At 34.4% G+C, this 27,938-nt stretch overlaps 3 protein-coding genes and 1 long non-coding RNA gene across 5 annotated transcripts; 3 read left to right on the top strand and 1 right to left on the bottom strand.

Moving 5' to 3' along the window:
* Positions 1-360: 360 nt before the first annotated feature.
* Positions 361-2,828, bottom strand: LOC145596609 (uncharacterized). Its single transcript, XR_014103268.1, has 3 exons — positions 2,624-2,828; positions 1,692-1,748; positions 361-603 (listed from the first exon to the last, which is right to left on the bottom strand). It is a non-coding gene; the product is annotated as an uncharacterized LOC145596609 (long non-coding RNA).
* A 2,779-nt stretch (positions 2,829-5,607) lies between these two features.
* On the top strand, positions 5,608-13,170 carry LOC145597619 (uncharacterized). Of its 2 annotated transcripts, XM_081653829.1 has the most exons (14): positions 5,608-5,949; positions 6,208-7,030; positions 7,127-7,256; positions 7,334-7,457; positions 7,535-7,633; positions 7,720-8,025; positions 8,118-8,225; positions 10,060-10,131; positions 10,215-10,301; positions 10,549-10,620; positions 10,702-10,788; positions 11,268-11,375; positions 11,989-12,057; positions 12,852-13,170. In XM_081653829.1, the coding sequence occupies exons 1-14, from the start codon at positions 5,716-5,718 to the stop codon at positions 12,927-12,929; spliced, it is 2,397 nt and encodes a 798-aa protein (XP_081509955.1). In that variant the 5' UTR covers positions 5,608-5,715; the 3' UTR covers positions 12,930-13,170. The 2 variants fall into 2 exon arrangements, 1 of the variants encoding a protein (XP_081509955.1); XR_014103378.1 differs by lacking the exons at positions 11,989-12,057; positions 12,852-13,170 and having other exon boundaries at positions 10,698-10,788.
* A 4,322-nt stretch (positions 13,171-17,492) lies between these two features.
* Positions 17,493-23,068, top strand: LOC145598007 (tetraspanin-10-like). The gene is made up of 11 exons (XM_081654294.1): positions 17,493-17,697; positions 18,031-18,143; positions 18,253-18,307; positions 18,401-18,456; positions 20,034-20,081; positions 20,257-20,305; positions 20,394-20,477; positions 21,784-21,851; positions 22,201-22,326; positions 22,421-22,496; positions 22,687-23,068. The coding sequence occupies exons 1-11, from the start codon at positions 17,635-17,637 to the stop codon at positions 22,750-22,752; spliced, it is 804 nt and encodes a 267-aa protein (XP_081510420.1). The 5' UTR covers positions 17,493-17,634; the 3' UTR covers positions 22,753-23,068.
* Positions 23,069-24,661: 1,593 nt separating this feature from the next.
* LOC145598869 (mitochondrial arginine transporter BAC2-like) lies at positions 24,662-27,091 on the top strand. Its single transcript, XM_081655267.1, has 2 exons — positions 24,662-24,860; positions 25,302-27,091. Exon 2 carries the CDS (start codon positions 25,485-25,487, stop codon positions 26,622-26,624), a length of 1,140 nt encoding a protein of 379 aa, XP_081511393.1. The 5' UTR covers positions 24,662-24,860; positions 25,302-25,484; the 3' UTR covers positions 26,625-27,091.
* Positions 27,092-27,938: the final 847 nt, after the last annotated feature.

Below are 27,938 nucleotides of genomic sequence, written 5' to 3'. Positions count from 1 at the left end.
ACCACCCACCGGAACCACCAAACCCAGACATGTTGGAATGGGTCTAGGGTCGAGTTTTCAAGGGGAAGGGGCAGTTTTGAAGGGGAGGGGGCTGGGATCGGGGTTTGGATTGGGTTTTCGAGGGGAGGGGGCTGAGATCGGGGCCATTTTCGGCAGCCTTGGTGGTCTGTGTAACACCCTAGAAATTCCTTTCCTTTAAATACACACTTTACTCTTTTAAAAATACGGTTTAGGAGTATCTAAGACATTACCGCCACCGTGAAAACGGCTAAGGCAATTATCAAAGACACACAGCGGAAGACTTAACTCAAAACCATTCAAAACGAGTCAACTTAAAAGTCAACCAAACGAAAGTAAAGATTAAAACCAAAGTCAAACGAAATCAAATAAAATCATCCTACAACTTGGAACCATTGAAGGCCCTTATCAAAACCAATTAAATTATGAAAACCTTTGCGTTAGTCTCATAAGCATAACATAATATAATATTTGAAAGAAATAAACCACATCTCAACTAATAGAAACTAGCATGATTCGCTCTTCACTCATGCCCCGTCATGAATATGCTTCAACGCCTGAAAAGATTATCTCCACTTGTCCCCACTACTCTCCATTAAAATGGATCATCGTAGGGCCAAGATAAAGACATAGCCAGACACAAACAATACACACAATCAGCAAAGCTGAGTACATAAGCGTATTTAAACACACTAACATGCAACACCTAGCATCACACATACTTACCTCATTGCACCTGTTTACAAGCACACACAACGAACAACAAGAGTCTTTAACTGGACACTAAATAATTCATTTAGCGTTGATTACACATCGAACGGGTTTCCAACCAAACCTGCCTCAATAAATTGAGGACCACTGACACGGGAGCTAACCGTGCCAGCATCACCTATGCCACACATTGGTGGCGGAATTCCAGCGCATAATAATAATAATAAAAGGGAATATACAGCGTCCTGTACTCCATTAGAAGTTATGGTTAAATATAAAACCCCATAACTCCCCCCATATGTTCATACTCAAGGTATATACGTTCCAAGAGTTTTGGTGCGTAATCTCTTTCACTTTACGTTGTTTACATATTATTAGACTTGGTGATGACTCACAAAGCATAACAATTCAATCATCAATAATAATTCAAACAAACAAACATACCAATTTAATTCTTGAATGATTAGTGACCACATATAATTTAATGTTGAACCCTTTTTAAATCTACCTCAGTGTCAAAGACACCTTAAGCGCATAAAGCGCCAACAATCCTATCCCTCGGTGTTAAAAACACCTTAAGTGCACAAAGGCACCGACATACAATTTATTCCTTGTGTACATAGACACTTGCATAACTCCTTCCTCATGCTTAAAGCATCAATAAAAATTATATGAACCATAATGAAATTCCTTTTCAATAATTCAAACATAACCAAACAATTAGTTTGACTAAACATGCTCTCTATCATGCCATAAATAAATATGTAGTCCATATAATCATGCCAAAATATAATTTTCCAATCCATAGATCATCACAAATAATTCATGCTTCACAATTCAATCACCAATACCAATAATTCACAATTCAATACATGAACCTTAGCATGAAACTACTTGTAATTGATTGAAATTAAGCCTAGCATGATTCTACATCATCAAATATGCTAAGTACGCGAACGTACCTCAATTAAGCCCATAAAGTGGCCGAAAATACTACAACAATTCCCGAATCAAGTCTCCTACATAAAGGGACAATAATACTAAATTAATTACTCTTGTATACACAATTTTCAGCAAATTAAACTCACTTTAAACTATTTAGAATAATCTGAAAATTATTTAGAAACCCCTAATTAAACTCCTTTTTAATAGGTTATCACACCCTTTTATTAAAATCACAATTATACTACTTTAAATAAAATTCCAGCATTTTAAACTAATCAAAAACCCCTTTAAAACTTCATCAAAATATATTTTCATACTTAAATTATCCATAGAAAAATTAAATTATCTCTTACCCTTTAAACTCAAGGATAAAAATTTAAAAAAACTTCGGTAAAAATCAAAAACTGCCCGAAAATCATACATAGAGGCTGAATTTGGCCACGAGAGGGTGGTGCTCACTACCATAGGTAGTGAGTCTTTCTTAAAACGTTGTTTCCACATGGAAAACATTACTTTTTTGTCAAAATCGGATGAGTTTAGAACCTGATCGGGATTAAAACGGGATTAATATTAACGAACGAGAATCTATAAATTAAAACACGAATTTATGTGTTCAAAATAATCTGAAATTAAGTTAAACTAATTAGTAGTTATAATCACCAAAATTTCCAAAATATCATTACTATAAAAGCCCTAAATCAATTGTTCATAAAAACCCTAAAAATCAAGTCTTTAATAATTTTAAAACCCTAACTTATAATACTTTATAAAATATGAAATTAAAACACTTTATACTCTAAAATTTACAATCTTTAATCATCAAAACATAATTATAAAGTATACTAATCATGTTTAGACAATTAAAATCAATACCCAAAATATGTAAAGTATAGGGATAATAATTAAAACAAAATAAAGAAGGAGAGAAGAGGGAGAAGAAGAAGACCACCGTGGGTGGTGGCCGGCCGGCTGGGCGGCGGTGACATGGCAGTAGCGTCGGTGATGTGGCCCGGCGATCTCGCGACCATGAGTGCGTGAACTCATGTTCACGTAGGAAAGAAAAACAAAGAAAAGGAGGAATAAGGAAAAAAAAGAAAAGAAAGAAGAAAAAGAAAGGAAAAATAAAGAAAATAATACTTACATGGCAAAACTGATTTTTGGCCTCCTTGTGTGGAAAATTTTTGGGGTCTTGAGGGATATATGTAGAGTAGAGAGTATAGGGCAGGTTTGGGCTTAATAAATATAATGGACTTAAATTATAAAACATTTGACCCACAAGGGTTCAAATAAGTAATTGGGCTTAGTAAAATGAAATGGGTAGGTCTAACAAGGGTATGTGGGAAGAGTATACATACGATTAATTAAATGAGCTCATATAATTAATAATCGTTTAGCCCAAAATATAATTTACTTTTATAAACCTTATTTAAAATATTTTAACCCTTCAAAATATTTAATCAAAATACTTGAGCCCTTAACAATACATTTTATTAGTACTTAAATACTTTATAAAAATACATAAAAATACGGGGTATTACAGTCTGGGCTAGGAAAAGGGTCGTTTTCGGCAGCCTTGGTGGTGGAAGAATGGGTGCGCTCTTGGTGGTGGTTATGTGAAGGTGAGGAGGTGTTGGTGGCGTTTGGGAAGGAGGTGGGCTGCTGGTGGAATTCGCGGCTGCCGTGGGCTTCTTTGGGCGCCGGCGTTGATGGGAAATGGAGGTTGGATGGTGGCAATGACGGTGGTTGAAGAAGGAGCGGTGGCGGTGAGGTGGTTGGATGGTGGTTGGGCTCCACTAACGGAAATAGTAACGGCATCAGTTAAATGGTAGTGATATCTAAAATTTTGGTGTTTGTGTGGTAGTAATATAAAATAAAAAATTAAAGGGGTAGCAAATGTGAAATAGGGTGCTTTCCCTGGTAGCAAATGTGAAATTTTCCTAGAAAATAATATGCTACTTCTACGAAACAAATATATTCTTTGTATTCAATAAATAATCCAATTATCTCATTTTTATCAAAAAAGTTATTTTAAATTATCTCATCAAATTTACAATCTTTACTATACACTTATTCTACGCAAGATAAACACTTAGGGCTTGTTCTCATTGATTGAACTTAACTAAACTAAATTTATTAGAGCTGAACTGAACTTATTAGAGCTGAACTGAACTGAGTTAAACTGAAATGAATATTTTATAAGAGAAGGAAATTAAGGGCTGAACTGAATTAAACTTATTAAATTTGAGCTAATTAAACTGAACTGAACTGAAAACAATCGTATGAGAATAAGCCCTTAACCATGTACAAAGTTCATTAGTGGTTGAACAATTTGCAGTACAGTTCATTTAAGTTTCATTTGTTTAAACAAATACAATATCTCCATATGATACCTCAAATTAGTCTTGACACTTTCCTTTTTCGATTGTGGTACATTGGTTTTTATACTTTTATTTTTCATTTTTTTTTTGGGCAAAAACTCTTTATGACTATATTTTAAACACCGATCATATCTCTCTTGCCAAAAAGTGAGGGTCCAATATTCCACCAGTTCTATCATATCTACACCTTAATATAAATTAAGACCTCACTAACTATTTTTAAATCTAATTTTGCATTAAAATAACAATTGATAACCAAACAACAAATTATCACCTAAAACTACGTGTCATGATAAGTGTCAGATCTAATTAGATGAGATAATGGAGAGAGTAATTGATTATTCAAGAGAAATCATCCCATAATTACAACGTTAGCTTCAATCATTAGACTAGCTACAAGTTGTTGCACTAGCTAGCGAATGACTATTATATCAACCATTAGTAAGGAGCACAAACAGAGAATCACCAACACAAACATCGACATTATGTTAAGACCACACCATTGCATGGGCTGTGGCCTGTGGGAGTGTGGGGAATCTTACATCCTGAAATTACTTTATAAGCATGGTTGACGGAGCATAAATGAAAGATCAAAAGGTTTTGTGTAAGACCGGACTCACGTGAGACCGGGCTCAATAACAAAAGTCCAATAAAAAGGCGCGGGCTAACTAAACCCAATCGTGAGGCCCGCAACACCAAAAACATGATAGTGGACTCACGTGAGTCCGTCTCACCCAAAACTTTACCATGAACGATAAGCAATTCAAACATGAAGATTGGAAGGTAGTGATAGGAATTGTATGTAACTACAGAGAGTGGAGTGGACTGTGGACATTAGAGTTGGAGTAGTTGTAATTGCAAAATTACCGGCACAAACAAAGACATTAGCTCCTTAAAACACTACAAAATCATCTAACTACGGAAAATGAAATCATCATTTAAATGACTCTTTTTTAAAAAGTACAAGCTCTAAAGCTAGATGAAACATTCCCACTCGAATGTTGGAAGATAATAAAGACATTAGACTTGAATCAAAAGTATTCTAAGTCTAAAGTAAGAAAAAAGATTTTTTTTGGTGTTTCACCCATTTCACCATTTGGGCTAATTCGGATTCGGGATCATTTCTGGGTGGCTAGGTTCCAATCCCCTATCATTTGTTGTTGTGGGGGGATCGAATACAGGTCCTCCTTAATTGCGAAAAAGTTGATAGATTTGTTAATGCCTTATATTTAAAGCCTAACACTGCGAAAAGGCCTAGTTGATATACTGACCTTATTTATGTTTGTCCAAACCCGTAAATTTTAATCGAACCTAGCGGACTTTATGGACCGGGCCAAAAATGCCCGTCTATGGGCCATTTTACAAAACTAGGAAGGGTCAGGCCCGACTTGTTTCGGAGCCCGAAATCGGGACGGGTAGGCGGGTCGGGTCCATCTTGATCAAGCACCATGCCATGAAACTCCAAGATTGTAGAAAAAGATCTTATTCTAAGAAGTGCAAATCATAAGGCGCCACGTCTCCAAATTGGCGGATAAACATACTCCCTCCCTTCTCTAGCCGTTCCTTTTATTTCCCTGCAATTTTCTGGGCTTAACAATTTTTCAAATGTTCTTCTTCTTCTGCAACACCTTCTTCTTCAACACTATCTAAATTTATCTCAAAGATGGAAAAACTTTCTCTCTCTTCAACGCCAACTCCATCGTTTTCTCGCCCCTTTCTCTCTCCTCTTCTACCCTCTACTAAAAGGGTATCCTTCACTCTTACTAACCCTAAGAAATTCTCAGTTTGTGCCTCTAAAAATGACCGTATTGATGATAATAAGCTCAATCAATGGGACTTAATGGAGCTTAAATTTGGAAAAATGTTGGGAGAAGACCCTAAACTTACTTTAGCTAAGGTCAATTCTCAACCTTATCTACACTCCCTTTTCTGCAATTTTTCTATGAAGTTCATAATTATTGAGTTTTGCTTCATGTTTTTGCTGTAATTTATGTGTTTTTATTGTTTATTGAATTTGTTGCATGGGCATGATTATGGGTTTGCTGATATGTTATGAATTATGATTGAAATGTTTAGTTAGAGTAAATTTGTATTGATATGGGTTTTCTGATGGTTAAGTTGCTTGATTTTTTGTGTTATGTGGTTGGTGATTTAGATAAAGGGAAGAAAATTAAACCCGGATGCATCTTATGTCGAAATTGAGAAGGATTTTTACAGAAACAAGGGGAAAATAGTGGAAGTGAAGGAGGTTCCATTTGATGTACCGGAGAAGCTTGGGTCGAAAAAAGTTTCGAATGGCTTGAATTTGGTGAAACCGGTACCAAAGAAAGGAATTGTTGTAGGGGGTGGTGAGGATAATTCTAACTTGCCTGAGATAAAGAGGCCTAGTGAGTCCATTAGAAATAAGATGATTAGTGAGGATAATTCTAATTTACCTGAGGTAAAGAGACCAAGTGGGTCGATTAGAAATACGACCAGTAGTGTTAGTAAGTCTAATGTTCCGAATGTTATATTACGAAAACCAAGCGTGTATAATGAGGAAGATGATGAAATGTTTAATTCATCGAGGTTGAAGATTAAGCCGAATTTGACATTGTCGATGAGGACAGAACCAGTGAGGGAGAGTTTTAGTGGGATGACACTGTTAAAGAAGCCTAACATGAGTGAGGCGAATGAGGATGGTGGTATAAATGAAAACGGTTCAAGAGATGGATCAGTGTATGGTGGACTGCTGAACAAACCAGCAAACAAATTTGAGTCTAATATAGATGATGACGGTCAAAGCTTGACTAGATTTGGTGAAGAAATGCTGTTGGAGAAACCCCAAGCCATGGTGCCTCAGGGTACTGAAGGGATTGGAAGCAATTCTATGCCTAATGGAATGGATGACATGCTAGAGGATTATACTGAAACGTTTCTAGAATTTGGAGGTGAATTGATTTCAAAGCAAGATGGACCAGGAGAAATCTCCCCGACAGGTACATAATGCATTTCCTTTGATTTTGCATTCTATTCTAGGCTGAAGGTATTTGCAGAAGACAAGCTATTAAAGCTTGTAAGTATTTATTTTCAAGGAATGCAGAACCTTGAACAGACTGATGCTGGGAATTCAGGGAATGGAGACGGGGTGAGTAAATCTTCAGGTGTGACAGAGACTGCCTCTCAGTTCTTTGTTGATTCTGCTCTCCGGGGAAAACCAAAAAGGTATAAAATTCCGGTTACTTTCAACATGTTTCTTAACCTTAGCTAGTTTAATATGCTAATAAGGTTTTAAATAATAGATTAGACCAATCTGTAAAAGAAACTTCATCCTACCCAATTCAAGAGAGTACGGTTCATGAATATCCTGAAAGGTTCGATGGTAAAGGTGTCCGGGAAGAATTGTCTCAGCCACAGCCTCTGAAGGTTAGATCTCTTATGTTCCACTGGTTATAATTAACCACCATTAATGGGGGTAGATCTGATCCTCTATGCTCTTGTAGGCAACTGAAGAGACTGCTTGGACACAATTGGAGCATCATTATAATCTTGGAGATAAGGTGGATGTGGAATTAATTAATTGCAGTCCAAGAGGATTTGTGGTATGGATTTGACTGAAGCTTACAAATTCGTTCTTCCTTGTTTTCTGTATTTGTTTCTATCTTACATGTATTGACTCCTCTTTCAGGTATCATATGGGTCGTTAATAGGATTTTTGCCATACCGAAACCTTGCAGCAAAGTGGAAGTTCTTAGCTTTTGAGTCATGGTTGAGAAGAAATGGTCTAGATCCATCCAAGTACAGACAACATTTAGGCATTATAGGAAATGATGATGCTTTTAAAAAGAGCAGTTCTCTTGAGTCCTCACCAGTTCTAGAAGCCAGCCATAAAGAGAAAGAAAAACTTGAAATTACTGCTGATATGGAACTGGAAGATCTTTTGAAAATATATGACCAAGAGAAGATCCACTATTTATCATCATATATTGGTCAGGTTTGATCCAATTACCATGAACTCAGCATTTTGCTGTGCATATGCTTAGATTCATGAAAATCTAGTATTTACTATGTATTGCATCTTTGCAGCATATCAGAGTCAATGTCATGTTGGCTGATAGGAAGTCCAGGAAGCTTATATTTTCTATGAGGCCAAAGGAAAAGGAAGAAACAGTTGAGAAAAAAAGAAGCCTCATGGTAGTGAGCTTTTCCATCTTCCTTGTATATGCATTTGGCTCTTTCATTTTGTTAATGCAGCCTTATTTTCTTTACAGCAGATCAAATGTTCATGTGTTTAAAAACTACGTTTTGACATCAGTGACCTAGATATTGATTCAAACTGTGATTAGGGAAGTTCCATTAGGCTACCGCATATATGGGCTTTCCTTACGTGTGATATAAATGCAAGCTAATTTTATATAATAAGAAGATCCATGATTGCATTTATCTTATGTTACTACCTTAACCTTTTGACTTAGTGCATAACACCCCCCCCCCCTCCCCCAGCAGTTAAATTGATTTATGGATTCATCATCTTCACCTGTTGTGGTGTTGCAGATTATTGCATATTGTGGTATTTTAAAAAGTTAAATGGGATGAATTTATCAGCTAGAGATACTGTGTGCTGTTATGTTCTGAATAAGGTCATAGAATGTCATATTACAGACTGTATTTTTGGTGTACTTGTAGGGTGGGGGTGGGGGAAAGGGTTTTCTGATAAGGTAAGAGGATCATTGGCAAATTAGCTAGGAGCCTAGGATAACCCAGCTGTTGTGGAGATGACATAATAGCAAGAGTGACTCTAGCCATGAAGTAGTTGACTAGTTATACTTGTAAAGTGAAGTGCAAACTATTCATAATATTCTTTGACAGCTTATGTGCCTTCATGTAGCCCAGAAGACATCATACTTTCAACTTTTCGAGCTATAGGCTGTCTGCATAACGTCATTAAAGAGACCAGCTCAATTAATGAAGATGGGTTACATTGAATAATTAGCTACCTTATAAACTCTATTAGGTCTTTCATCTGTGATAGAGGATCCTATGCTTCTCTAAGGGCATGCTTAGATTGAAAATTATGCGTTTATGGTGTAGTAAAACTCAAAGACAAAACTAAAGGTGAGAAGAGGTTGTTTGTAAGGAAGATGAAGTAATAAAACTGCAACAAGAAAGGAGAGAGGGGGAAACCATCACCTTCCTTTGTAATAGCTATCCTAGGTTGGAGCTGGGTAAGTGCTATACCCAATATCAGGGTAATAATTTCTATCTTTCTTCCTTTCCCTTCATACTAACATATTCCCTTTAATGTATTACCCTTAATCCAAGTATACCTTTAGTTGGCTCTCTTACTGGATGAAACATGAAAAGATGAACTAAGTTTCCAACATCTGTGTGAAATTTTGTCAGACTCTGCAGGACAAGAAAGCAACTGTGATTGCTTTAATGAAAACTCTGAAGTTTGATATGCTTGGCTAGTATTACTTGATCAGGTGACCTCCCAAGAGCCTTTGTTGGCCTTGGGAGCAAGTAATGTTTAGACGGCATGGTATAGCAGTTTGTTAAATAATTACACAGTTGATATGCTGGACTGCGTTGAATCTGTTGATTACTCTCTGCTAAGACTTCATGTGGTATATTGCTTTTATTTTTTGGCTGATAACACCTACTGTTACCCTTTTGTTACTACCTTTATTCTTTTTACAACAATTAATTTGTATTTTTCTGAGTGCGTCTTTTGGGAAACAATCTCTTCTTGCTTGAAATAAGGCTGCATAAATGTTCAAATCTTCTCACCTCCATGGCAAGAAGTACAATTTTTTGTAATAAGACAGGATATTAATTTTTCTTAATAGAGGGTAGCAGTCTATTTACAGGAATTTTTGTTGCAAAATAGAGATGATTTGAGCATATGGTCCTAGAAAAAGCTATAAGCTTTTTACATAATTTTTGTAATAAAATGATTCATGATTCATTGTCACCTTTTTCTTTTAAAACTAAATTTTAATGTATTTACTGTACATTCTGACTGCAGGCAAAGCTTAGCGTAGGAGATGTTGTGAAATGCTGCATAAAGAAGATAACTTATTTTGGTATCTTTGTTGAGGTATGGAATAACTTATTTTGTGTAGATAGATATTCTGAGGAATCATTAAATCAATGTTCCGGTAATGAGATGAGCTTTTGTAGGTTGAAGGAGTACCTGCTTTAATACATCAGACGGAAGTAACATGGGATGGCACACTAGACCCTGCATCATACCTTAAGATTGGCCAGGTAAGGAGGCTTGCCTTTTATCATTAACAATGCATGTTAATTTATATAAGGCATGCCATGTAATCTGGATCTTGAAAACTCATGTTTCAACCTGTAGAGATTCTAGTATTCTACAATCTCGATAAACAGCTATTTCTACAATCTCGATAAACAGCTATTTTAGCATTTTGCATAGCTAGTAGTCAACTTGGTTTTTTTTTTTTTTTTTTTTTTTTTTGAGGTCTGAAGAGGCTGCTTTTGCTTGCAGATTGTGGAGGCTAAAGTTTTTCAGTTAGATTTTCAACTCGAGCGCATTTTCTTGTCTCTAAAGGAGATAACAGTAAGCATGCTCACTAGTTGCTATTCTGTTTTAGGCTAATTACTTGTTGCTCAGATCTTATCTTGTATTTTCTTGAGGCAGCCGGATCCATTAAATGAGGCATTAGAATGCATTGTTGGAAACAACGGCTGCAGTGGGGGATCAAATGCTGCAGAAATTGACTCAGAGGTTTGTGCCTTAATGTTTTACCTTAATTTCCATATTGCATATATCTCCATATCCTTAGCTTCTCGGGAATCCTTAGTCTTATCCATATGTCAAAAAATGCTAATTCAGTACTTGTCTCAGAAACCTGGTTATTGGACTAGTCCTGTAGTATATACTGAAAAGTGTTTATATTTTTTTTGAGCTTATTGTCTAGTTAAAATTCTATGTAGAGAAGGAAGTCATAAGTCATTAGCAGAATTTGTAACTTACTAATCTTGGCTAAGTTAATTTCATAAATTGCAGTTGCTTAGGGAAATAATTTTGTCATCAACATAAATCCTTAAACCCTTGTATAATAAAGATGGAAGTAATATGCATATTTTGTGGCATGATAATGAAGCTGATTATTGCATTTTATTGAATTATTGATTTAAGTGTTTATAGGCATATAGTTTGGTCATGGTTGAACTTAACATTATTTTCTTGAATTTATTAACCAGTGGGCTGAGGTGGATCTACTTTTTAAAGAACTGCAAGCAATTGATGGTGTTCAGAAAGTCACTAAGGGCCGGTATTTCTTGAGTCCTGGTTTGGCACCCACATTTCAGGTGAGCTCAATGAGGTGTCAATATTTATCTCAATTGTAATAGGTATCTTTCACATAAATTACATTTCTATGAATTAAATATGTGATCGTTTGCCAATAGTCGCTTAAAATGAGATCTTAGGGTGAAGGTCCTTGAGCCATATGCGCCGCTAATTTCCATGATAGTGTTAGGGCCTTGAGGACTTATGTAGTTTACATTAAACAGAGTGCTGCTACATATTTATTTCCTTTGTTTATTACTTCATTGCATCTTTTTTGTGTGGGGAATTAAATGTCATCAATACATAGATTGCTGTTTGTGGATTAATCATTCATTGTAAAAAATATTCTTGTGCACTCTCAGAAGAGGTAAACATATCAAATGTCATCAAGTAGTATAAAATGTCATGTCCATTCATAGGAAGATTATTCTTGTGCACTGTCAGAATAAGCAAATGCTCCAATGTTTGTGCTCTTAAAATCTTCGAAATCCCTGGGACAAACTATTTATATATTTATCAAGCCCTTCAAAAAAGGGGACAATTTATCTAAGTCCACAATTTTTTCCTCTTGACTAAGCTTTTGCTATTAATCACTCTCGTGGTCTTATATCTCCACCTAACTCTTCTTTTCAGGTTTATATGGCATCTATGTTCGAAAACGAGTACAAGCTTTTAGCTCGATCTGGAAACAAAGTACAGGAGGTAATGTTCAAACTTGTTGCTTTGTAGTGTTTCTCCTAAATTCAGACTCTCTCGTTATCTTGTTGCTCCCTGGGTGTGGCATCCTTTTATGCTGGGATAAAATAGTTGTTAATTTCCTGTTTGGTCCACTGAAATATGCCTCATACAGGTGATTTTGGCTCATTGCTTGGCATGTAAACACTTTTTAAGGGTTGCCTCATTTATCGTTAGTTTCTGAAAACTATGTCAATTTTCGAAAGTTGCTCCAATTTTTTGTATCATTCCTGATCAAAGATGGAGAGGGACTGCTCTGGTTTCATCGTATTCTGTCCTTTGAATATTATGCGGAAAACGCACCAGTATCATCATCATTCGGCAATCCAGGGCTTTTGCTGTTCAGTAATCTACTACTACTTCCATTTCGTAATAATCACAATAGTAGCGAGTTCACAAAGTTTTAGGAAAATAGGATAGGATTTAAGGGAGTATTTTATAATACTATAAAGTATTGTTAGTGGGATTGGTAGGAGAGAAATAGTAGTGGGTCAAATAAGGAAGTGTTGCAATTATTACGAAACGGAGGAAGTTGCAATATTCTATTTCATATTAAAGTTCTACGGAGTAGTAATCTTCTTGATGATGATCAATGCATTGAGCAGCTTATATCTTATGCACCTTAGCTTCTTATAATACAATGATTGTCATTCTAAGATTTTCCCTAACTAATATCAATTATCTGATTTTTGATAAATTTGTGTTCTTTGTTGATTCATTGATAGCAAACCCTGTTAATTCTCTCTCCCTGCTTTTTGTAGTTAATGGTTCAAGCGTCACTGGATAAAGAAGAGATGAAATCGGCGATTCTCAATTGCACAAACAGAGTTGAGCTATGAATTTGATCGACCTCTACCTCCAATTTTGTACATTCTCCTTAACCTTTTTGTTTATTTGGTAAATGTAATTTCTTAGTTGGGATTGGGATATTTTGGTTTTTATATTGGGATATTTGGTAAAGGAATATAGGATCTTATATTACCTGTAAGGCTGTGCCAACTATACGGACAATACCAATCAACAGAAATTATCATCCATTGAAATTATATTCGGTAATGTAAATAAAGAGCGTCTTTTATATAGGGATTTTTTTTTTTTTTTTTGTTTTTTTTTTCACTACTCTTTTCCTTGTCATTGTTCTCAACCTTCACTTGGCAAAATAGCTACTCTACATACACAAGCAAAACCCATGAAACTTTTGCATGTATGTAATTCTACTGCGTAGAATATTGTTTAAAAGCAAAATTTTTTTGACCATAATTTTTAGTGACACTTCACATTTGATTAACTCTATCAGTTTATCTATACATCGTCCTTATTTCATTAAATGGCGAACACTTCACATTTGATTAACTCTATCAGTTTATCTATACATCGTCCTTATTTCATTAAATGGCGAACCATTTATGGTTTTGGGCTAATTTGTACCCTAATATCCTAAATTACTAATCTGCCCCCCAAAGATTTACTTAGTCATAACCCATATACCCAAAACCAACCCCTTTGCCCTCCATTATTCCCGGCCACCCCTCTTCCATTATTCCCACACCTAGCCGGCTAGCCCCTTAATTTTTCTTTTCTTTCTTTTTTTTTTATTTATTTATTTATTTTTAATTTTTTTCCTAATTATTGAGGAAAAATCTTGCCCTCGAGTTTTGTATTGTTTGCTTCTCAAGTCTCCTTAATTTTGTACTCCATATTATTTTTTTAATTAAAAAGTATTAATTTTGTGACATATCTCAAGCCTCCTCATTTAGACACTAAGGAACGTCTTTGTTCTTAAAATAAAAAGAAATAAAGGAACCCTAATATTTGGTTACTAAAGATATATCAAAATAAACCTCTTTATTAAATCAAGATTCAAGAAGCATTAGGGTATTACATACATACAATATGGTCAATATCTATCTAACTTTGTTACTATTCTTGTAATAACTACTACTCTCTAACAAATTACAAAATAAAATCTTATTACATTGGATTTGCAACTTTGCAACATCAATAATTCAACAATAATCGATCAAAATCAATTTACCAAATTAAACTTGAATTAATAATTCTATGGCAAAATAATAAACCTACACAAGGGACAAGTCTCATGATCGGACAACCACCTCCACAAGCAACTCCCATGAAACTTATGCATGCACGTAGTTCCCGAAACCGTTTCTCCAACTTCAAATTCCTCTTGACAAACACCACAAACTTCTCCATTTTCTTCCAAAACCACCGTGTCTTTCATCGCCGTTTCACGTGGATCCACCGGCAACTCTTTCACCATTATCTTGGCCTCGTTGTGCATAAACTCGAGGTATGTCTCATCGAACACCGTGTTGAAATCACGGCCACTAGCTTCCGCCCTTCTCTTAGCCACCTCGGCTAGGCGGCCTTTGGTCTTGGCTAGGGTGTTCATGAGTTCGTCCCCTTCCTTGGAATCCAAGCCATGGTACTTGGAGTATTCGCCCCAATTGGTTAATTTTCTTAAGATGTCTACCGTTATTCTTGCTAGCTCTACGACTTCCGAAGTGTAATCACGATTAGCTTCCATGCTAGAAAATTGTTGAGAAGATTGAAAGAGGGTAGGATGAACTTCCATAATATGATGGAAATTAAAATAGTGTCTCTCGAAAATTATGGTTGCAATGCAATAATAAGGATAATTGTTACAAATATAAAAGATCTTATGCTATGAAGCTATGTGAAATAAAATGTAGGTACATGTATTATATAGCTTTTGGGTCGGTAATACAATCTAGGGCGGTGGCAACTCTTAAAATTATTCTAGTTTAATCTAATTAAGTAAAGTTTTATGATATGAACTAATTCTATCATATAATTTAATAGTTACTTACCAAAAAACAAAAAAATCTATCAGTTCTTTGTTACCCAAGACTTTCCTAATATACGAAGCGGAAGGTTCACGTACGTGCATGTAACTGGAGTACCCTAACAATCTATCATCTCTTAAATTAATTCCTAAAATAATTCTATGTAACATGATTTTTGTATGTTTTTTTTATATGAAAAATCTATCAGCTCTAATAGAAATTCCTAAAATAATCTCATTTGAGATTTGTTAGTTGTGAGACTTGTGTGATAAGGTACAACATCTTAATTAATAAGTGGCACAAACATCGATTGCGGTTTTGTAAGTATAGAACCGCTATAACCGTTAGCAGTTCTATAATTTGCTGAACCTAAACTTAAAAAAAAAAAAAAAAAAAAAGCTTTTACTAATCTTATGTGGACAATAGCGTGAGAATAAGTTTTTAAATCATAAATAGAAAATAATTAATTTACAATTAAGCAATTTTTAGGAAAATTGTTCAATTATTTACATCCCAATTGCTACTAACTTGTTGTATATACTACGTATGTAAATCTTCTCCGATTTAATTTGCTACTATTCTTCATCCTTTGAAGATGCTAGTAGCGATAAACTTTAAAATGAGCAAGATCAAGCAATTCCCTCCAACTTTCTCCATTGATTAAAAATTTAAATCTTATCATGTAACAATTCCATTCTACTCTGTATTACTTTCAAATGCTTTGTCCGCAAACATTTAACAAAAAAATAGTGAGTTAAAGTTTCAATAGAGTAATTTTTATATGGGTAATGTTATATGTAGCCCTAAGGACTATATATAAGCATTTAATACACTCTTGAAAATTAAGAATTCATGACAAAAACACGCGTAAATTAGTGTAATGAATGTTTATATTTTTATGATTTCTTAACTTTACACAATTTTCTAGTGCGTTTTTAATGCTTATATACAGCCCTAAGAGATATGTATAATAATTTCCTTTTTATAGTATTTATATTTACCTCAAAAAAGTAAAATTATTAAAGATCGAATCCATGTTTGTGCTTAATTTGTCACTATTTACCTCTGAATTTAGGAGTATAACAAGTTCTTGCTTCAATTTTTTTCCTTGTTTGGATTATTGATTTAAATATTTGACTTTTGCCTGGTGCTTGTTTCTTCCTTTTAATCTTTAATTTGAAAAACAGAATATCAAAGGGGTTGATCACCGTTCCTATTCGTTCTTGTATCGAGGGACTTTTTTTTTTTTTGAGGGGGTATCGAGGGACTTTATGGTCATGTTGACTGCACTGCCTTTTTTTTTTCAGCTCTAGATTGGTTAAATTAGTTTTTATTGTTTTGTCAATTTTCGAAATTTGCACCGAAATTTAAGCAAGTCTTCTTGATTTTTTGACCCTGATTTTTTTTTGGACAGCTTTTGACCTTGAGTTCTTGTTGCTTGGAAATTAGGCCCTATTCTTTTCACCTTAAAAAAATAATATTAAGTAAAAATAATTTCAGTTCAGTAAAAATTAGTTCAGTTCAGTAAAATTAATTTTAGTTCAGTAAAAATAATTTCAGTTCAGTAAAAATAATTTAATTTCAGTAAAAATAATTTCAGTTCAGTAAAATTAAGTTCAGTTTAGTAAAAATAAGTTCAGTTCAGTAAAAATAATTTCAGTTCAGCAAAATTAAGGTGAATCAAACAGGGCCTTAGTTACTCGTAATAACATTATCCTAAATTTTTTTTTTTAAGCTCTAGATTGGTTAAATTAGTTGATTTTGATTCTTTATATTGTAAAGTATTTTTTTAAAAATAATTTTGTTCCACTGATGCTTTTTTGATACTCTTTTTCTTTTTGTTTTTTACATGAGATTCGCTTTCTTTTAGAATTTGTTATATACACCTGGTTACACCGTATATCTAACTAATGCAAGGTTAGTTTTTGCTCTTCATTTGATGTTTAAATTAAAAAAAATCATTAAAATGAGAACAAATACTCATAGGTGTACGGTGTACGGTGCACGTGGGTGTATATAACAATCTCTTACTTTCTTTTAGTTGCACAGTTTGATTTTTAAGCTCATTTATTAATTATTATCCTTTATTATCAATAAGTAAAAATAAGAATATACAAAAATACACTTTGAAAAAAAATAAATAATAGGCAATGTTTTTACATTTCATCTCACATGAAACTGATGAAAATTATAAACATTAGATCAAATAAAAGACTCCATTCATTAAAAAAAAAAAAATCAACATTTAAGAGCTTGTTCTGATTGATTGAAATGAATATTTTATGAGAGAAGGAAATTAAAAACTGAACAGAAATAAATTGAATTGAAGATGAAAATAAGCCGGAGATAAAAGGTTCTAAGTCAAGACATTAAAAAATTGGACTTACCCTCATTAAGTCAGTATCTTGTTCCATAGTGCATACTCGTAACAAAAACACATCTAGATTCTAGATGTACCTATATTCCCGCTATCACTATAATGACTAAAATACCCCTAATAATACTTTCAAATTCCTTAACATGCCCCTTTGTTGTTCCTTCTAAGTTCCAAGTTACAAACTTCTACTTGCAGTACAATGCAAGCGCCATCAATCAACAAGAAAACAAGTCGAAATTTTGGACCCATCTCATATTCTATTCTAATCTTTTCTATTCAACTTAATTTAATTAACTCAACGGCTTCTTTCCATTTTCTCTCTCTTCTGTTTCAGAGAAGATGGGTTCTGAAGGTGCAGGAACTAGCACCTTTGTCATTAAATGGATCAACTTTCTCACCACGGTAACACACTCTACTCTTTATTTTATTTACTCGCCACGGCCTGAATTAGTCGTCACGTTGATAGTGTAATTTAAACTAGTAACGCATTAATTAAGCCGGACCGAGTAGGGACTAGGGAGTATTTCTGTATGTGTTTCATATGTTGAATTTTTTGTTTTGGGGTGTTTTTAATGTTGATTATTTGATATGGGTTTCTATTTTTGGGAAATGGGTTTGTTTTGAATCTGGTTAATTTTGAAATCTCTGCTAAATTTGGCCTTTTGGGTGTTATAAATTCAATGCTAATTTGTGAAATGGGGTTTGCTTAAATTGTGGTTATGTGATGTGATGCAGCTTATAGCATTGGGAGTAATTGGATTTGGAATATGGATGAGCAGTCATACTGATGGTTGCAGAAAATCTCTCACTTTTCCTGTTCTAGGCCTTGGTGCTATCATACTTGTAGTGTAAACCCTTGTTAATTTCTTGATTTTTATTTTTTTTATTTATTTTTATTAAAAAATGCATATCTGGATATATTTGATGATGAATTTTATATCCCTTTTTGGCTTACAGATCATTAATTGGGTTAGTGGGAGCCTGGAAGAACAACTCAATCTCATTATGGATTGTATCCTTTGTCTTGAATTATTAGTGAATGAATAGGGTTGATTCTATTGTTTATGCTGTAATGAGGTTTCCTTGACCTTTGTTCTTTTTTTAGTACTTGATACTGTTATGCTTGATACTCATTGCCATTTTGATCTTCACCGTATTGGCGTAAGTATTTTTCTTCCGAGTGTAATTCTGTTTTTCTTGAATTAGCTTAAGTTAGGCATTAATAAGGGTTGATGCTAGCTTTGTGCTAGACTGTTATCACTATAGTTATTCATGTGGTGAGAATTTGTTTGTTTCGAGTCTTTGTTGATGTATGGACTATTGTCATTATCGGTACATTGTGTTGAAAAACCTACCTTGATCAGCTCAATTTAGATGGTTATTGATACTTGGAAGTTATGAACTCTTGCCAGATGGTCATCTTACCTTTTATGTATATCTTACCTTTTATGTACACTTGATGTCACAAGAAAAACTGTTTGGATTCAGTAAAACTTCAGTCAAGTAGGAGACGAGTGGGAAAATCTTGTTCTTTTGTTAGAATATTAGTCTAAATTAGCGCACAAATGGTTTCTTCTTTAAAGCAAGCTCAGAAATGAGAGTTTATGGCTGGAAATGAAAATATTAATGCTGATCAAAGTGTTGTGATATGATGGTCTAACAGGCTATTTTCTGTGGTTGGACACTTCCTTTGGACGGGGTAAATACACTTTGGTTAAAAAGAAAATAAGGACGCTTGTTTATTGGATGTACAGAAATGGAAGTTGTGCCCTTCTCTAGTTCATCATGATTTATCACTTTAGCTCCTTTCTATGTGTGATAAAAGTAGTCTTTGTATGGATATATCATATACTATTATTTATAGTCATTTGTTTGTTTCTTTGGTAAAAAAAAAAAAAAAACCATATTGATGACTTGTTCAACAAAAAATTCATATAACTTTTCAATACCAATCCTTTCCTATTTCATGTTCTCAATTGTTTATCCTTAATATGTTGCAATGCAACTATACTCATTTTCATTATAGTTGCTTCCATTTTTTTCCTTTTTTCTTTTTCTTTTTGGGCTCACTCTGTGTCTTTCTACCTCTTTTTTTTTTTGTTATTGTAAAAAATGTTCCTACCAAACTATACAATTAGATTCCAAACTCTTTAGGTCTTCTTCAGAATCTTCACTTGGTCAATGGGTAGTTGGCTTGGTAGGTTGGTGAAAAGGTTAATATGGATAACCAGGCTGCAGTAAATAACTTAATTTTTCTCTTTCTGGATTTTAAAGTATTAATTAAAAAATATGTTTAGCGTGACGAGAAGATCAGGAAGGAAAGTCAACTGTTATAGTTAAAAAATTTCCTAAAAAAAAAAAAAATTATAGTTAAAAACTTCAGAGGTAGGCAATGAGATTATGGGATAACTTTTGATGTATAAGATAGTCAGGCAATGAGATTATGTATTTTTAGTGAGGAATTTATGCAGCTGATAGCTTCTACTGAGAAGAGCTTTATTTGGTTTCCAAACTCCTAATGTTGTTTATTGTGCCTTTCCTCTTTAGTGAGGAATTTATGCAGCTGATAGCTTCTACTGAGAAGAGCTTCATTTGGTTTCCGAACTCCTAATGTTGTTTATCGTGCCTTTCCTTTCTATAGTGATGTCGTTGGTTTCTAGATGATTATGTATATTATCAGTTTCCTTCTCACGTGTAAAATTAAGTTCTGAGGCAAATGATTGTTCTTTATGTATCAGATTTATTGTGACAAATAATGGATCAGGACACAAGGTGGCTGGACTAAGGTAATATCTAGACTCAGGTTCTACTTTTTAACCTTTAATTTTGTTGTGGCAACAGTCTAATGCCAAATTTAAGTGGAATTTTGTGGATACATGCCTACATGTGCTGAAAACTGTTAATTTGCTTTGATATTTTACTTTTGTTCAATGACTCTTGTTCCTATTCTTATCTCATCAGATATAAGGAGTATCAACTGCACGATTACAGTTCGTGGTTTCTGAAGGAAGTAAGAAATCTGCACTTTTTAACTTCGGCAGAGATACTGATTATGGATGACAACTTTTGTGATACATAGCTAATTTAATTTCTTTCAGCTAAATAATACTCATAACTGGAAGAATTTGAAGGCTTGTCTCGTGAAATCTCAGGACTGTGCTAATCTGTCCAAGAAGTACAAGGTATGTTTTCCATATTCCTGTTTTAATTGTATAAGTTTTACTCTTTTCATCACAGAATAACAATGCACAAGATTTATGGATATGTGTGAATAACTCATGTATACTAGTTTTCGGTTTTCAGATTTCAGATTTTGAATTGGTATGATATAAGTTAAACAATGAACTGAAATTAGTAGACATGACACCAAAAACTGGAAAACTACTATCTAGTTTCCAAAAACTTGTTTTAAGTATTCAAAATATTGAATACTCGTTATCATAACAAACAAACCCTAAGAGGAAGGTGATTTAAGAGAGTAAGAAGATAATAGTATTCCCTTGGGCTTATGCAGTCAAATGTTTGAGATGATGTAATAAAAATAATAGGGTTGACATATTGAATAATCGAAAATTCTTGATCTTTCAATGCAAAATCAAGAGTCAACTGTAGTTGCTCGATTTATCTCCTCTTTCTCTAAAATCTGTACGATGACAATAAACAGGGCATGCCATTCCATGTCTAATCATAGGTTATAGACTTGTAAGTTTTTCTAGAAGAGTGGAGAACCTAATCCTAATTTCTTATCGGTGAATAGGGAGCCACAAAGTGATTTGATCCCAGGGCTTTGTTACACCCCTTACACCTCTAAGACTTAAGCTAGTTGACATCTACTAATCCCAAGTACGGAGTACTATATACTTGGGTTCTCCTAGGAAGCTTCCTGATCATTTTGGATTTCTGATTTTGAATTTATATAATTCACACTATATAGTAGATCTTTGCGGACTGACACATGACTTAGGTTTGTGATAGACCATACAACTTTAGTGAGCTTGAATCTGTGTTATATATATATATATATATATATATATATATATATATATATATATATATATATATAAAAAATAGACAAACAATGATTGTCCAAAATCCATATACTAGCATGTCTCAGTTTGGCAGGATTATTATTAGTTTTTATGCTGAAGGGAACCTATATTGTAATGGGGGCCTTTATGCCAACAAATTAGTTATAATTCTCCACAATATTGATCACTACATCAAGTAAAACATATACATATTTTCTATGAACGTATTTGTTGAGATGATTATGTTAATCAATACATCATTTGAAAAGTTAACACCCAAAATTATCAAGCTTTAACCCAAATGGGGCCAAATGTAAGATGTAACTTTGTATCATAGGGAGTTTGGAAAGAAGGGGTTTTTTCTTGGCACTGACAAATATAAAAATAAATGTGGTCTTTTGGAATGGGGTATGCACAAATAACTATTGTGTTTACAATAATCTTTTTGTATCCAGTACAGACTTTGAAGAAGTATAAAGCAGCAAAATTGACCCCTATTGAGGCTGGTTGTTGCAGGCCGCCATCTGAGTAAGTTTCTAATACTCACGTCTAATTAGCACTCATAATATCATAAGCAAATTATTTTATTTTCGCCCTCTCCATTTTCAGTGGCAGCAATTATCAAACATTGTTTCAAATTGAAATTACATGCTTTCTTCTTTATCTTTTGACTTGTATTACATGGGACTCGCTGGAAGCTGAACTCAGTAGTTGGAACATGGAATTGTTCATCATGTGTTTGTTGGGCTATTTCTTGTTGCTTTTGTATATTGTAAAGCATCAATGACCAAGTACTCATTTGCAATAGATGTGAGGGATGTCTGTGACACTGCTATAGCCTAGTGTTTTAAAAGCCTGTTTTCTATCCATCTGTTAGGTGTGAATATCCCGCTGTCAATGCATCATACTATGATCTGAGCTATCATCCGGCTAGTTCTAACAAAGATTGCAAGTTGTACAAGAATAAGAAGACCATTAAATGCTACAATTGTGATTCCTGCAAGTAAGTGTAATTCACCTTAAAATACTTGTGTATCTCTTTCCATTTTAACTTTATTTGTTTGTGGATTATAATGCGTTTGCTTGTACTTTTTCAGAGCAGGAGTTGCTCAGTACATGAAAACTGAGTGGAGGGTGGTTGCAATATTCAACGTGATCCTTTTTGTTGTTTTGGTAAGATATAGAAGTCAAATACTATCCACTTAATGAATATACTCGTATATGTTTTTCTATAGCTCAATATTAGCCTGTGTGCATAAGTTTTTGTTCTCCGAGCATAAACATGCATGCATCATCATATAGGACTAGAAACGAAATGTCTGCTCTTTTTCTCATTTCTTGCTTCCACATTTTCTTGTATCAGTCAATAGTTTACTTTGTGGGATGCTGTGCAAGGCGAAATGCTGCCTCTAGTTGCTCGAAAGCTTGATGAAAAGACAGTGATCAGTTACGGAGATTGAACAAGAACACAATCAAGCTTTATATTTTGAAGATGGTGAAGAACTTGGATCAGAGAAATCTTTTCATTTGATGTATAATTGTTGTCGCTCAGTATATTAGGCTCATTCAAAACACTAACCATTAAATTTTAGGGGAAAAAATTGAGAGATGACTGACTTACTAAGATTAAAGATCAAGGGTATTGATCTTAGTATTTCAATGGCTAAATTAAACTTATAGTCGTAAAATTTTCCATCACTGCATTATTCTTTTGCCTTTGTTCTTTTGGGCATCCATTATGTGTTTAGTAGTTCATTGCTAAATTCATTGTTCACTCTGATGTTCTGTTTTTCATATGCTATCAGCTATATTATTATATAAGGAAAGGGTGCAAAAATTTTAGTCAAGATGAATACGTTAGCTATGAAACATTATGATCCCACTATCTTGAATTAAGTCATTGTTTATACTGCAGTTGGAAAGATGTACTGTCAAACTATGATAAGATCTAATATAAGATTATAATAAGGATATATTTGTAAAGTTATTTTATGTTTTTATTTACATGATTGAAGACATTGTGGCACCTAATTGGAAATGGGGTGTATTACATAGAGGTGATGGCTCTAACCAGGGGGCTGGAATTGGCACAAAACCTTCAATTGAGCAACTGCAGTGCAGCTAGACAATGTTGCATGTGTAGAGGCTCTTAAGAAGCAAGTGGTACCATGAAGAGAACATACATGACATTATTTACTGCCAGAAATGGCTTGAAGATCTAAGATGGAGGATTAAGGTTGCTCATGTATTTCGACAAGGAAACCGAGCGGCGAATTGGTTGGCCAACCGCAGAGTTATTCTTGACTCAATTATAATTTATTAATAATGTTTTGGTAGAACTTAGTTGTATTTTAGAGGAGGATACTAGAGGCGTGAGTGCTTGACTTTACCACATTTAGTCCCTCCATCGGTATTATTTTTTTATTTTTTGCTTGTTCTATCATATAAAAAATTTTCTGTTGGTGTGTTACCTTTCTTTGGTTTATGCCTCGTATGAATATAAAATTACAACAACAACCAAAAAAAAGAAAAAAAAAAAAGGAAAGAAAACTTATTGTCTTTTATGATTAAATTTTGTCACTTAATTGCTTAGTGACGTTATTGGCCTTATTGTTAAGATTTTCATCAATAGTGTACCACGTATAAGACTTTAGCTTTTTCAAAATTCAAAAGAGGCTCGAACTCAAAACACTACTTGGAAATATTTATGAAATATACGTACATTTTTTAAAAACCACTATCTTATGTTTCACCTAAGGCCCATACAAAGGATTGTCAGATTGTTATTACAAGATTTACTACACTTGAATAAATTTGGCCCGAGACTCGAATTTACCCAAATAGAACCCTACCTTGAATTGAATTGATTTTAGCCAAATTAGTAAGACCGAATTGAAACAATCTAATAGAGAGAAGAACAATGGTGTAGATGAGATTCGATCTCAAGTTTTGGGCACAACCCCATCACTTTAACTAAATAAGCTAGTTAACATCCACTCGATGACTCGCTCATGTCTCTTGTGACCCTTGTTTAAGTCGTCTCTCTTCTAATCATTACTTGAGAGTCAAACTAAGAATAGCTTGCACTTGACTCATTAAAATCTCTAATTAATTCAAGCTTGCATGAACTAGCTTTTATTTTGCTCCTTAAGATATTAACAAGTATAAATTACTAAAACCGTCTAGACAACATAAGGTACAACTATATAAATTGGGATTATTTGCATTAATGATGATATCAAACCAAAAATCAAAGTTACCCTAACTCGAATTTACCCGACTCAAACTTGGTCCAAACTCCAAATGACCCTATTGCCAAAGTCTACGGCCACAGGCTGCAGTGCTCTACAACATACTTACTGATTCAGATCCCGATATCGAACCTGAGCAAAAACACGCCAACACTTCTCCTTTCTTCCTAAATTTCTGCTAAAACCCCTAAAACCCCAGTAGCACTTATTTACTCCAATATCCTCGATTCAAAAGTTCTTCCTAAGCATCCACCTTTCAGTGATTTGTGGGCGTACATTTTGCCAGGTTTAATGATATTCCACCTTCTTCTTGTTTTTTACTCATTTTATTGAATATCTCTATGCTTGATGTTCATTGTTATGTTGCTAATTTTGTTCTTGTTTCACCCATTTCTGTGATTCATTGTTTTTTCATTAATTTGTTGCTATTTGATTGTTAAATTTTGCTCCTTTTTTAATTTTATATGGGTTTAGTGATGTTGCCAATTTCATGCATATTCACTGTTCGATGAAATGCCCAAGAGAATAGAGATTTGGTTGAATATTTAATGTGATTTTTTGCTTTTAGTTAAGGAAGCTATATATTTGCATAAAACTCATTGGTGGTTATATAGAGCTTGTGAAATTTCTGCGTCGATGATCAAATTTTGTATTTACAAGTTTTCTTTGGGTTTCTAATGCTTCTGTTTTAAATTGTCTGAAGTATCTGCTCCTATTTTAATTGCAGGAATGTGGGGTTTGATGATCTGATTCAATATTATTCTCCAGTAAATTGAGCAATTTTGAGCTGTTTTAAGGAAAATTAAGCTCTGGGGAAGTAAGCTTTAGCAAACTTAAGCAGTCATATGCTTGCTCTTCATTGTGTATCTTGCTCTCTCGGTCCTAGTTGTAGTAATTATAGGATTATGTGATGGAGGAATTACTAAAGAACCTGGTATTTGCAAGCCATCTTTTTGCTGCTTCAGGTTCTGTGGCAATAGGCACTGCTCTATCATACCCTCTGGACACTGTCAAAACTCTCATCCAAGTTGGTGCTAGTTCCAGCAAAAAGTTGACAGCAACTCAGGTTTTAGAAAGGGTTAAATCCGTATCGGGATATCCAGGGTTGTACAGTGGTATTGGTTGGCTTACTGTGGGAAGAATCACAGGTCTGGGTGCTCGATTTGGGGTCCATGAATTTTTGACAGCCTTTTATAAAGATGGTCGGATTGATAATTATGTTTATGTTTCTGAAGCCCTTTTATCGGGAATGATATCTGGGGCCTTAGAGTCTTGCCTGAACTCTCCATTTGAGATGATAAAGCTTCGAAAACAGGTTGCTGCAGCTATTCCTGTACCTAGCACAAGTAATGCAGCTACAAAATCTGCTGCAGCTCCCATGATGTCAAGGTTACTACCTGGATATATTCCCAATAATTTGGCATTGGATCGTACTGTCAACTTGTTATCTGTTTTATCTTCAAAAAATCATAACATGGCCGAGGCCTTGAAAAATTATCCATGGATGATGACTGGCTCTGGTAAGCCACCTGATGTCACTGATGTTAGACGGCCGCAAGATATTGTCAGATTAGAAGGATGGCGTTCCCTCTGGAGAGGACTTCGAACAGGTATAGCACGTGACTCTATTTTTGGTGGCATTTTTTTTGGCAGCTGGCAATTTCTGCACCTAGCAATGCTTGATTGGAAGGCTGTTGGGATGGATCCTCCTCCGGAAACAAATGATGAAATTGGCCCTTTGTCTCCTTTAGTTGTTAGCCTGTCAGCTGGATTTTCTGGGTCAATGGCTGCTGCTGCTTCTCATGGTTTTGATACCTCAAGAACCCGTTCTCAGTGCATTGTGCTACCCAAGTATCTGGCTAAGGAGAGGAAATTTCTAAAATGGAGCCGGCCTGGGAATTGGTTTGAGAGATTTGCTGGGATGCATCCGTCAGATCGCAATCTTCTATTCCGAGGAATTTCTGCAAGGATGGCTCGGAGTGGTTTGGCATCATTTTTTCTAGTAGGGACTTACTATATGGCTGTTGACTACCTTATTGCTAAGTCATAACACCTTTATTATGGAGTACAAGCTATGGAGCTATGTTTCTAAAAGATCATCAAGAGATAGTTTCTCTGTTACAATATGTGACCTTAAGCCATACCAGGAAGAAAAAATTCAGTACATCTTGCAATTTTTTTTACAGCTGGAGAAAAGAAGAAGCCGTTTCTTAGTCACGATTCGCCAGATATTTTGCTAATTTATTTTGGTGACAAGTTCCTTTAGCTACCTGTATTGCCTAGCTATTGGTGACATAAATTATCCATTTGCTTTGTGCTTTCAAGTAAGCTTAATACATTTACATTGGTATTTTGATAAACAGATGTTCCAGATAGTTGGAAAGTCATTGAAATTCTTGCATAAACAATCAATTGAGTTATCATGTTTCGTTACATTATGATTTCATTGTTCATGTTTTAGCTTTGACAACTATCCTGGATTGATAAAACGCTCTCTGCTGGGCATTTGCAGCTTCTTCTTTCTGATGTTATCTGTAGGAAATGGGATTTAGTTTATTGAATAACTATACCATCATTCAGATGGATTGCTATTCTAGATACGTGAAAGTGTGCAACATTTTTCTTGGCTTGGAGAGTTTTGAGCTTACATTGAGATTATGGATTTACTTTCTTATAGGTCTAAAGAATTGTTATTGATTGTTAATAACAATATTGGAAGTAGATGGAGAGAGATAATAATAATAATAATAAATAATAAAAAAAAAAGATAAAATGTATGATATCGAAAGATATATAATTGATATAATGGAGGGATGCAAGGGGGATTTTTTTTTTTATTTTATTATTTATTTAAAATACCATTAGCTTTTACTTAAAAGGAAAGAGAGTAATGTGAAGTTTATGTCTGTGATGGGGGGAAGTATATGCCAGTTGTTGTTTGCTAAGACTCTAAGAGTGCTGAATACATCTCTACAATTGCATTTTTTTCTTCTCTTGACAGTCTGGCATGAATGAAACACATTTGAGCTACATTGTATCTATCCGTTATCTTTTGTATCCTAATTTACAATATTTTATTGACTAAACTGTAAGATCTCTTCCTTATCGAGGATCTAGGGCTTTTGTATACACCATGGAATATGCCTAGATGCTTTGAATTGTTTCATATATTTGTGCTTTCCCGATTCGATTTCCTTGTACTTCATCCCAATTTGCAAACCTTGGCTACAACTTTCACTCTCTCATTCGCTATTGAGAATTGTAGGTGGGATCTGATCTTTAAGTGGTATGTGCTTCTTTTTCTGCTGTACTGCAAATATCATGGGTGATGCTAGTATTGTTACTTGCATTGTTATTTATCTCG

This window comes from Chenopodium album, chromosome 20 (genome assembly GCF_948465745.1).
Source record: "Chenopodium album chromosome 20, dcCheAlbu1.1, whole genome shotgun sequence".
Lineage (NCBI taxonomy): Eukaryota > Viridiplantae > Streptophyta > Magnoliopsida > Caryophyllales > Amaranthaceae > Chenopodium > Chenopodium album.
This window is presented reverse-complemented; position numbering and strand designations above follow the sequence as displayed.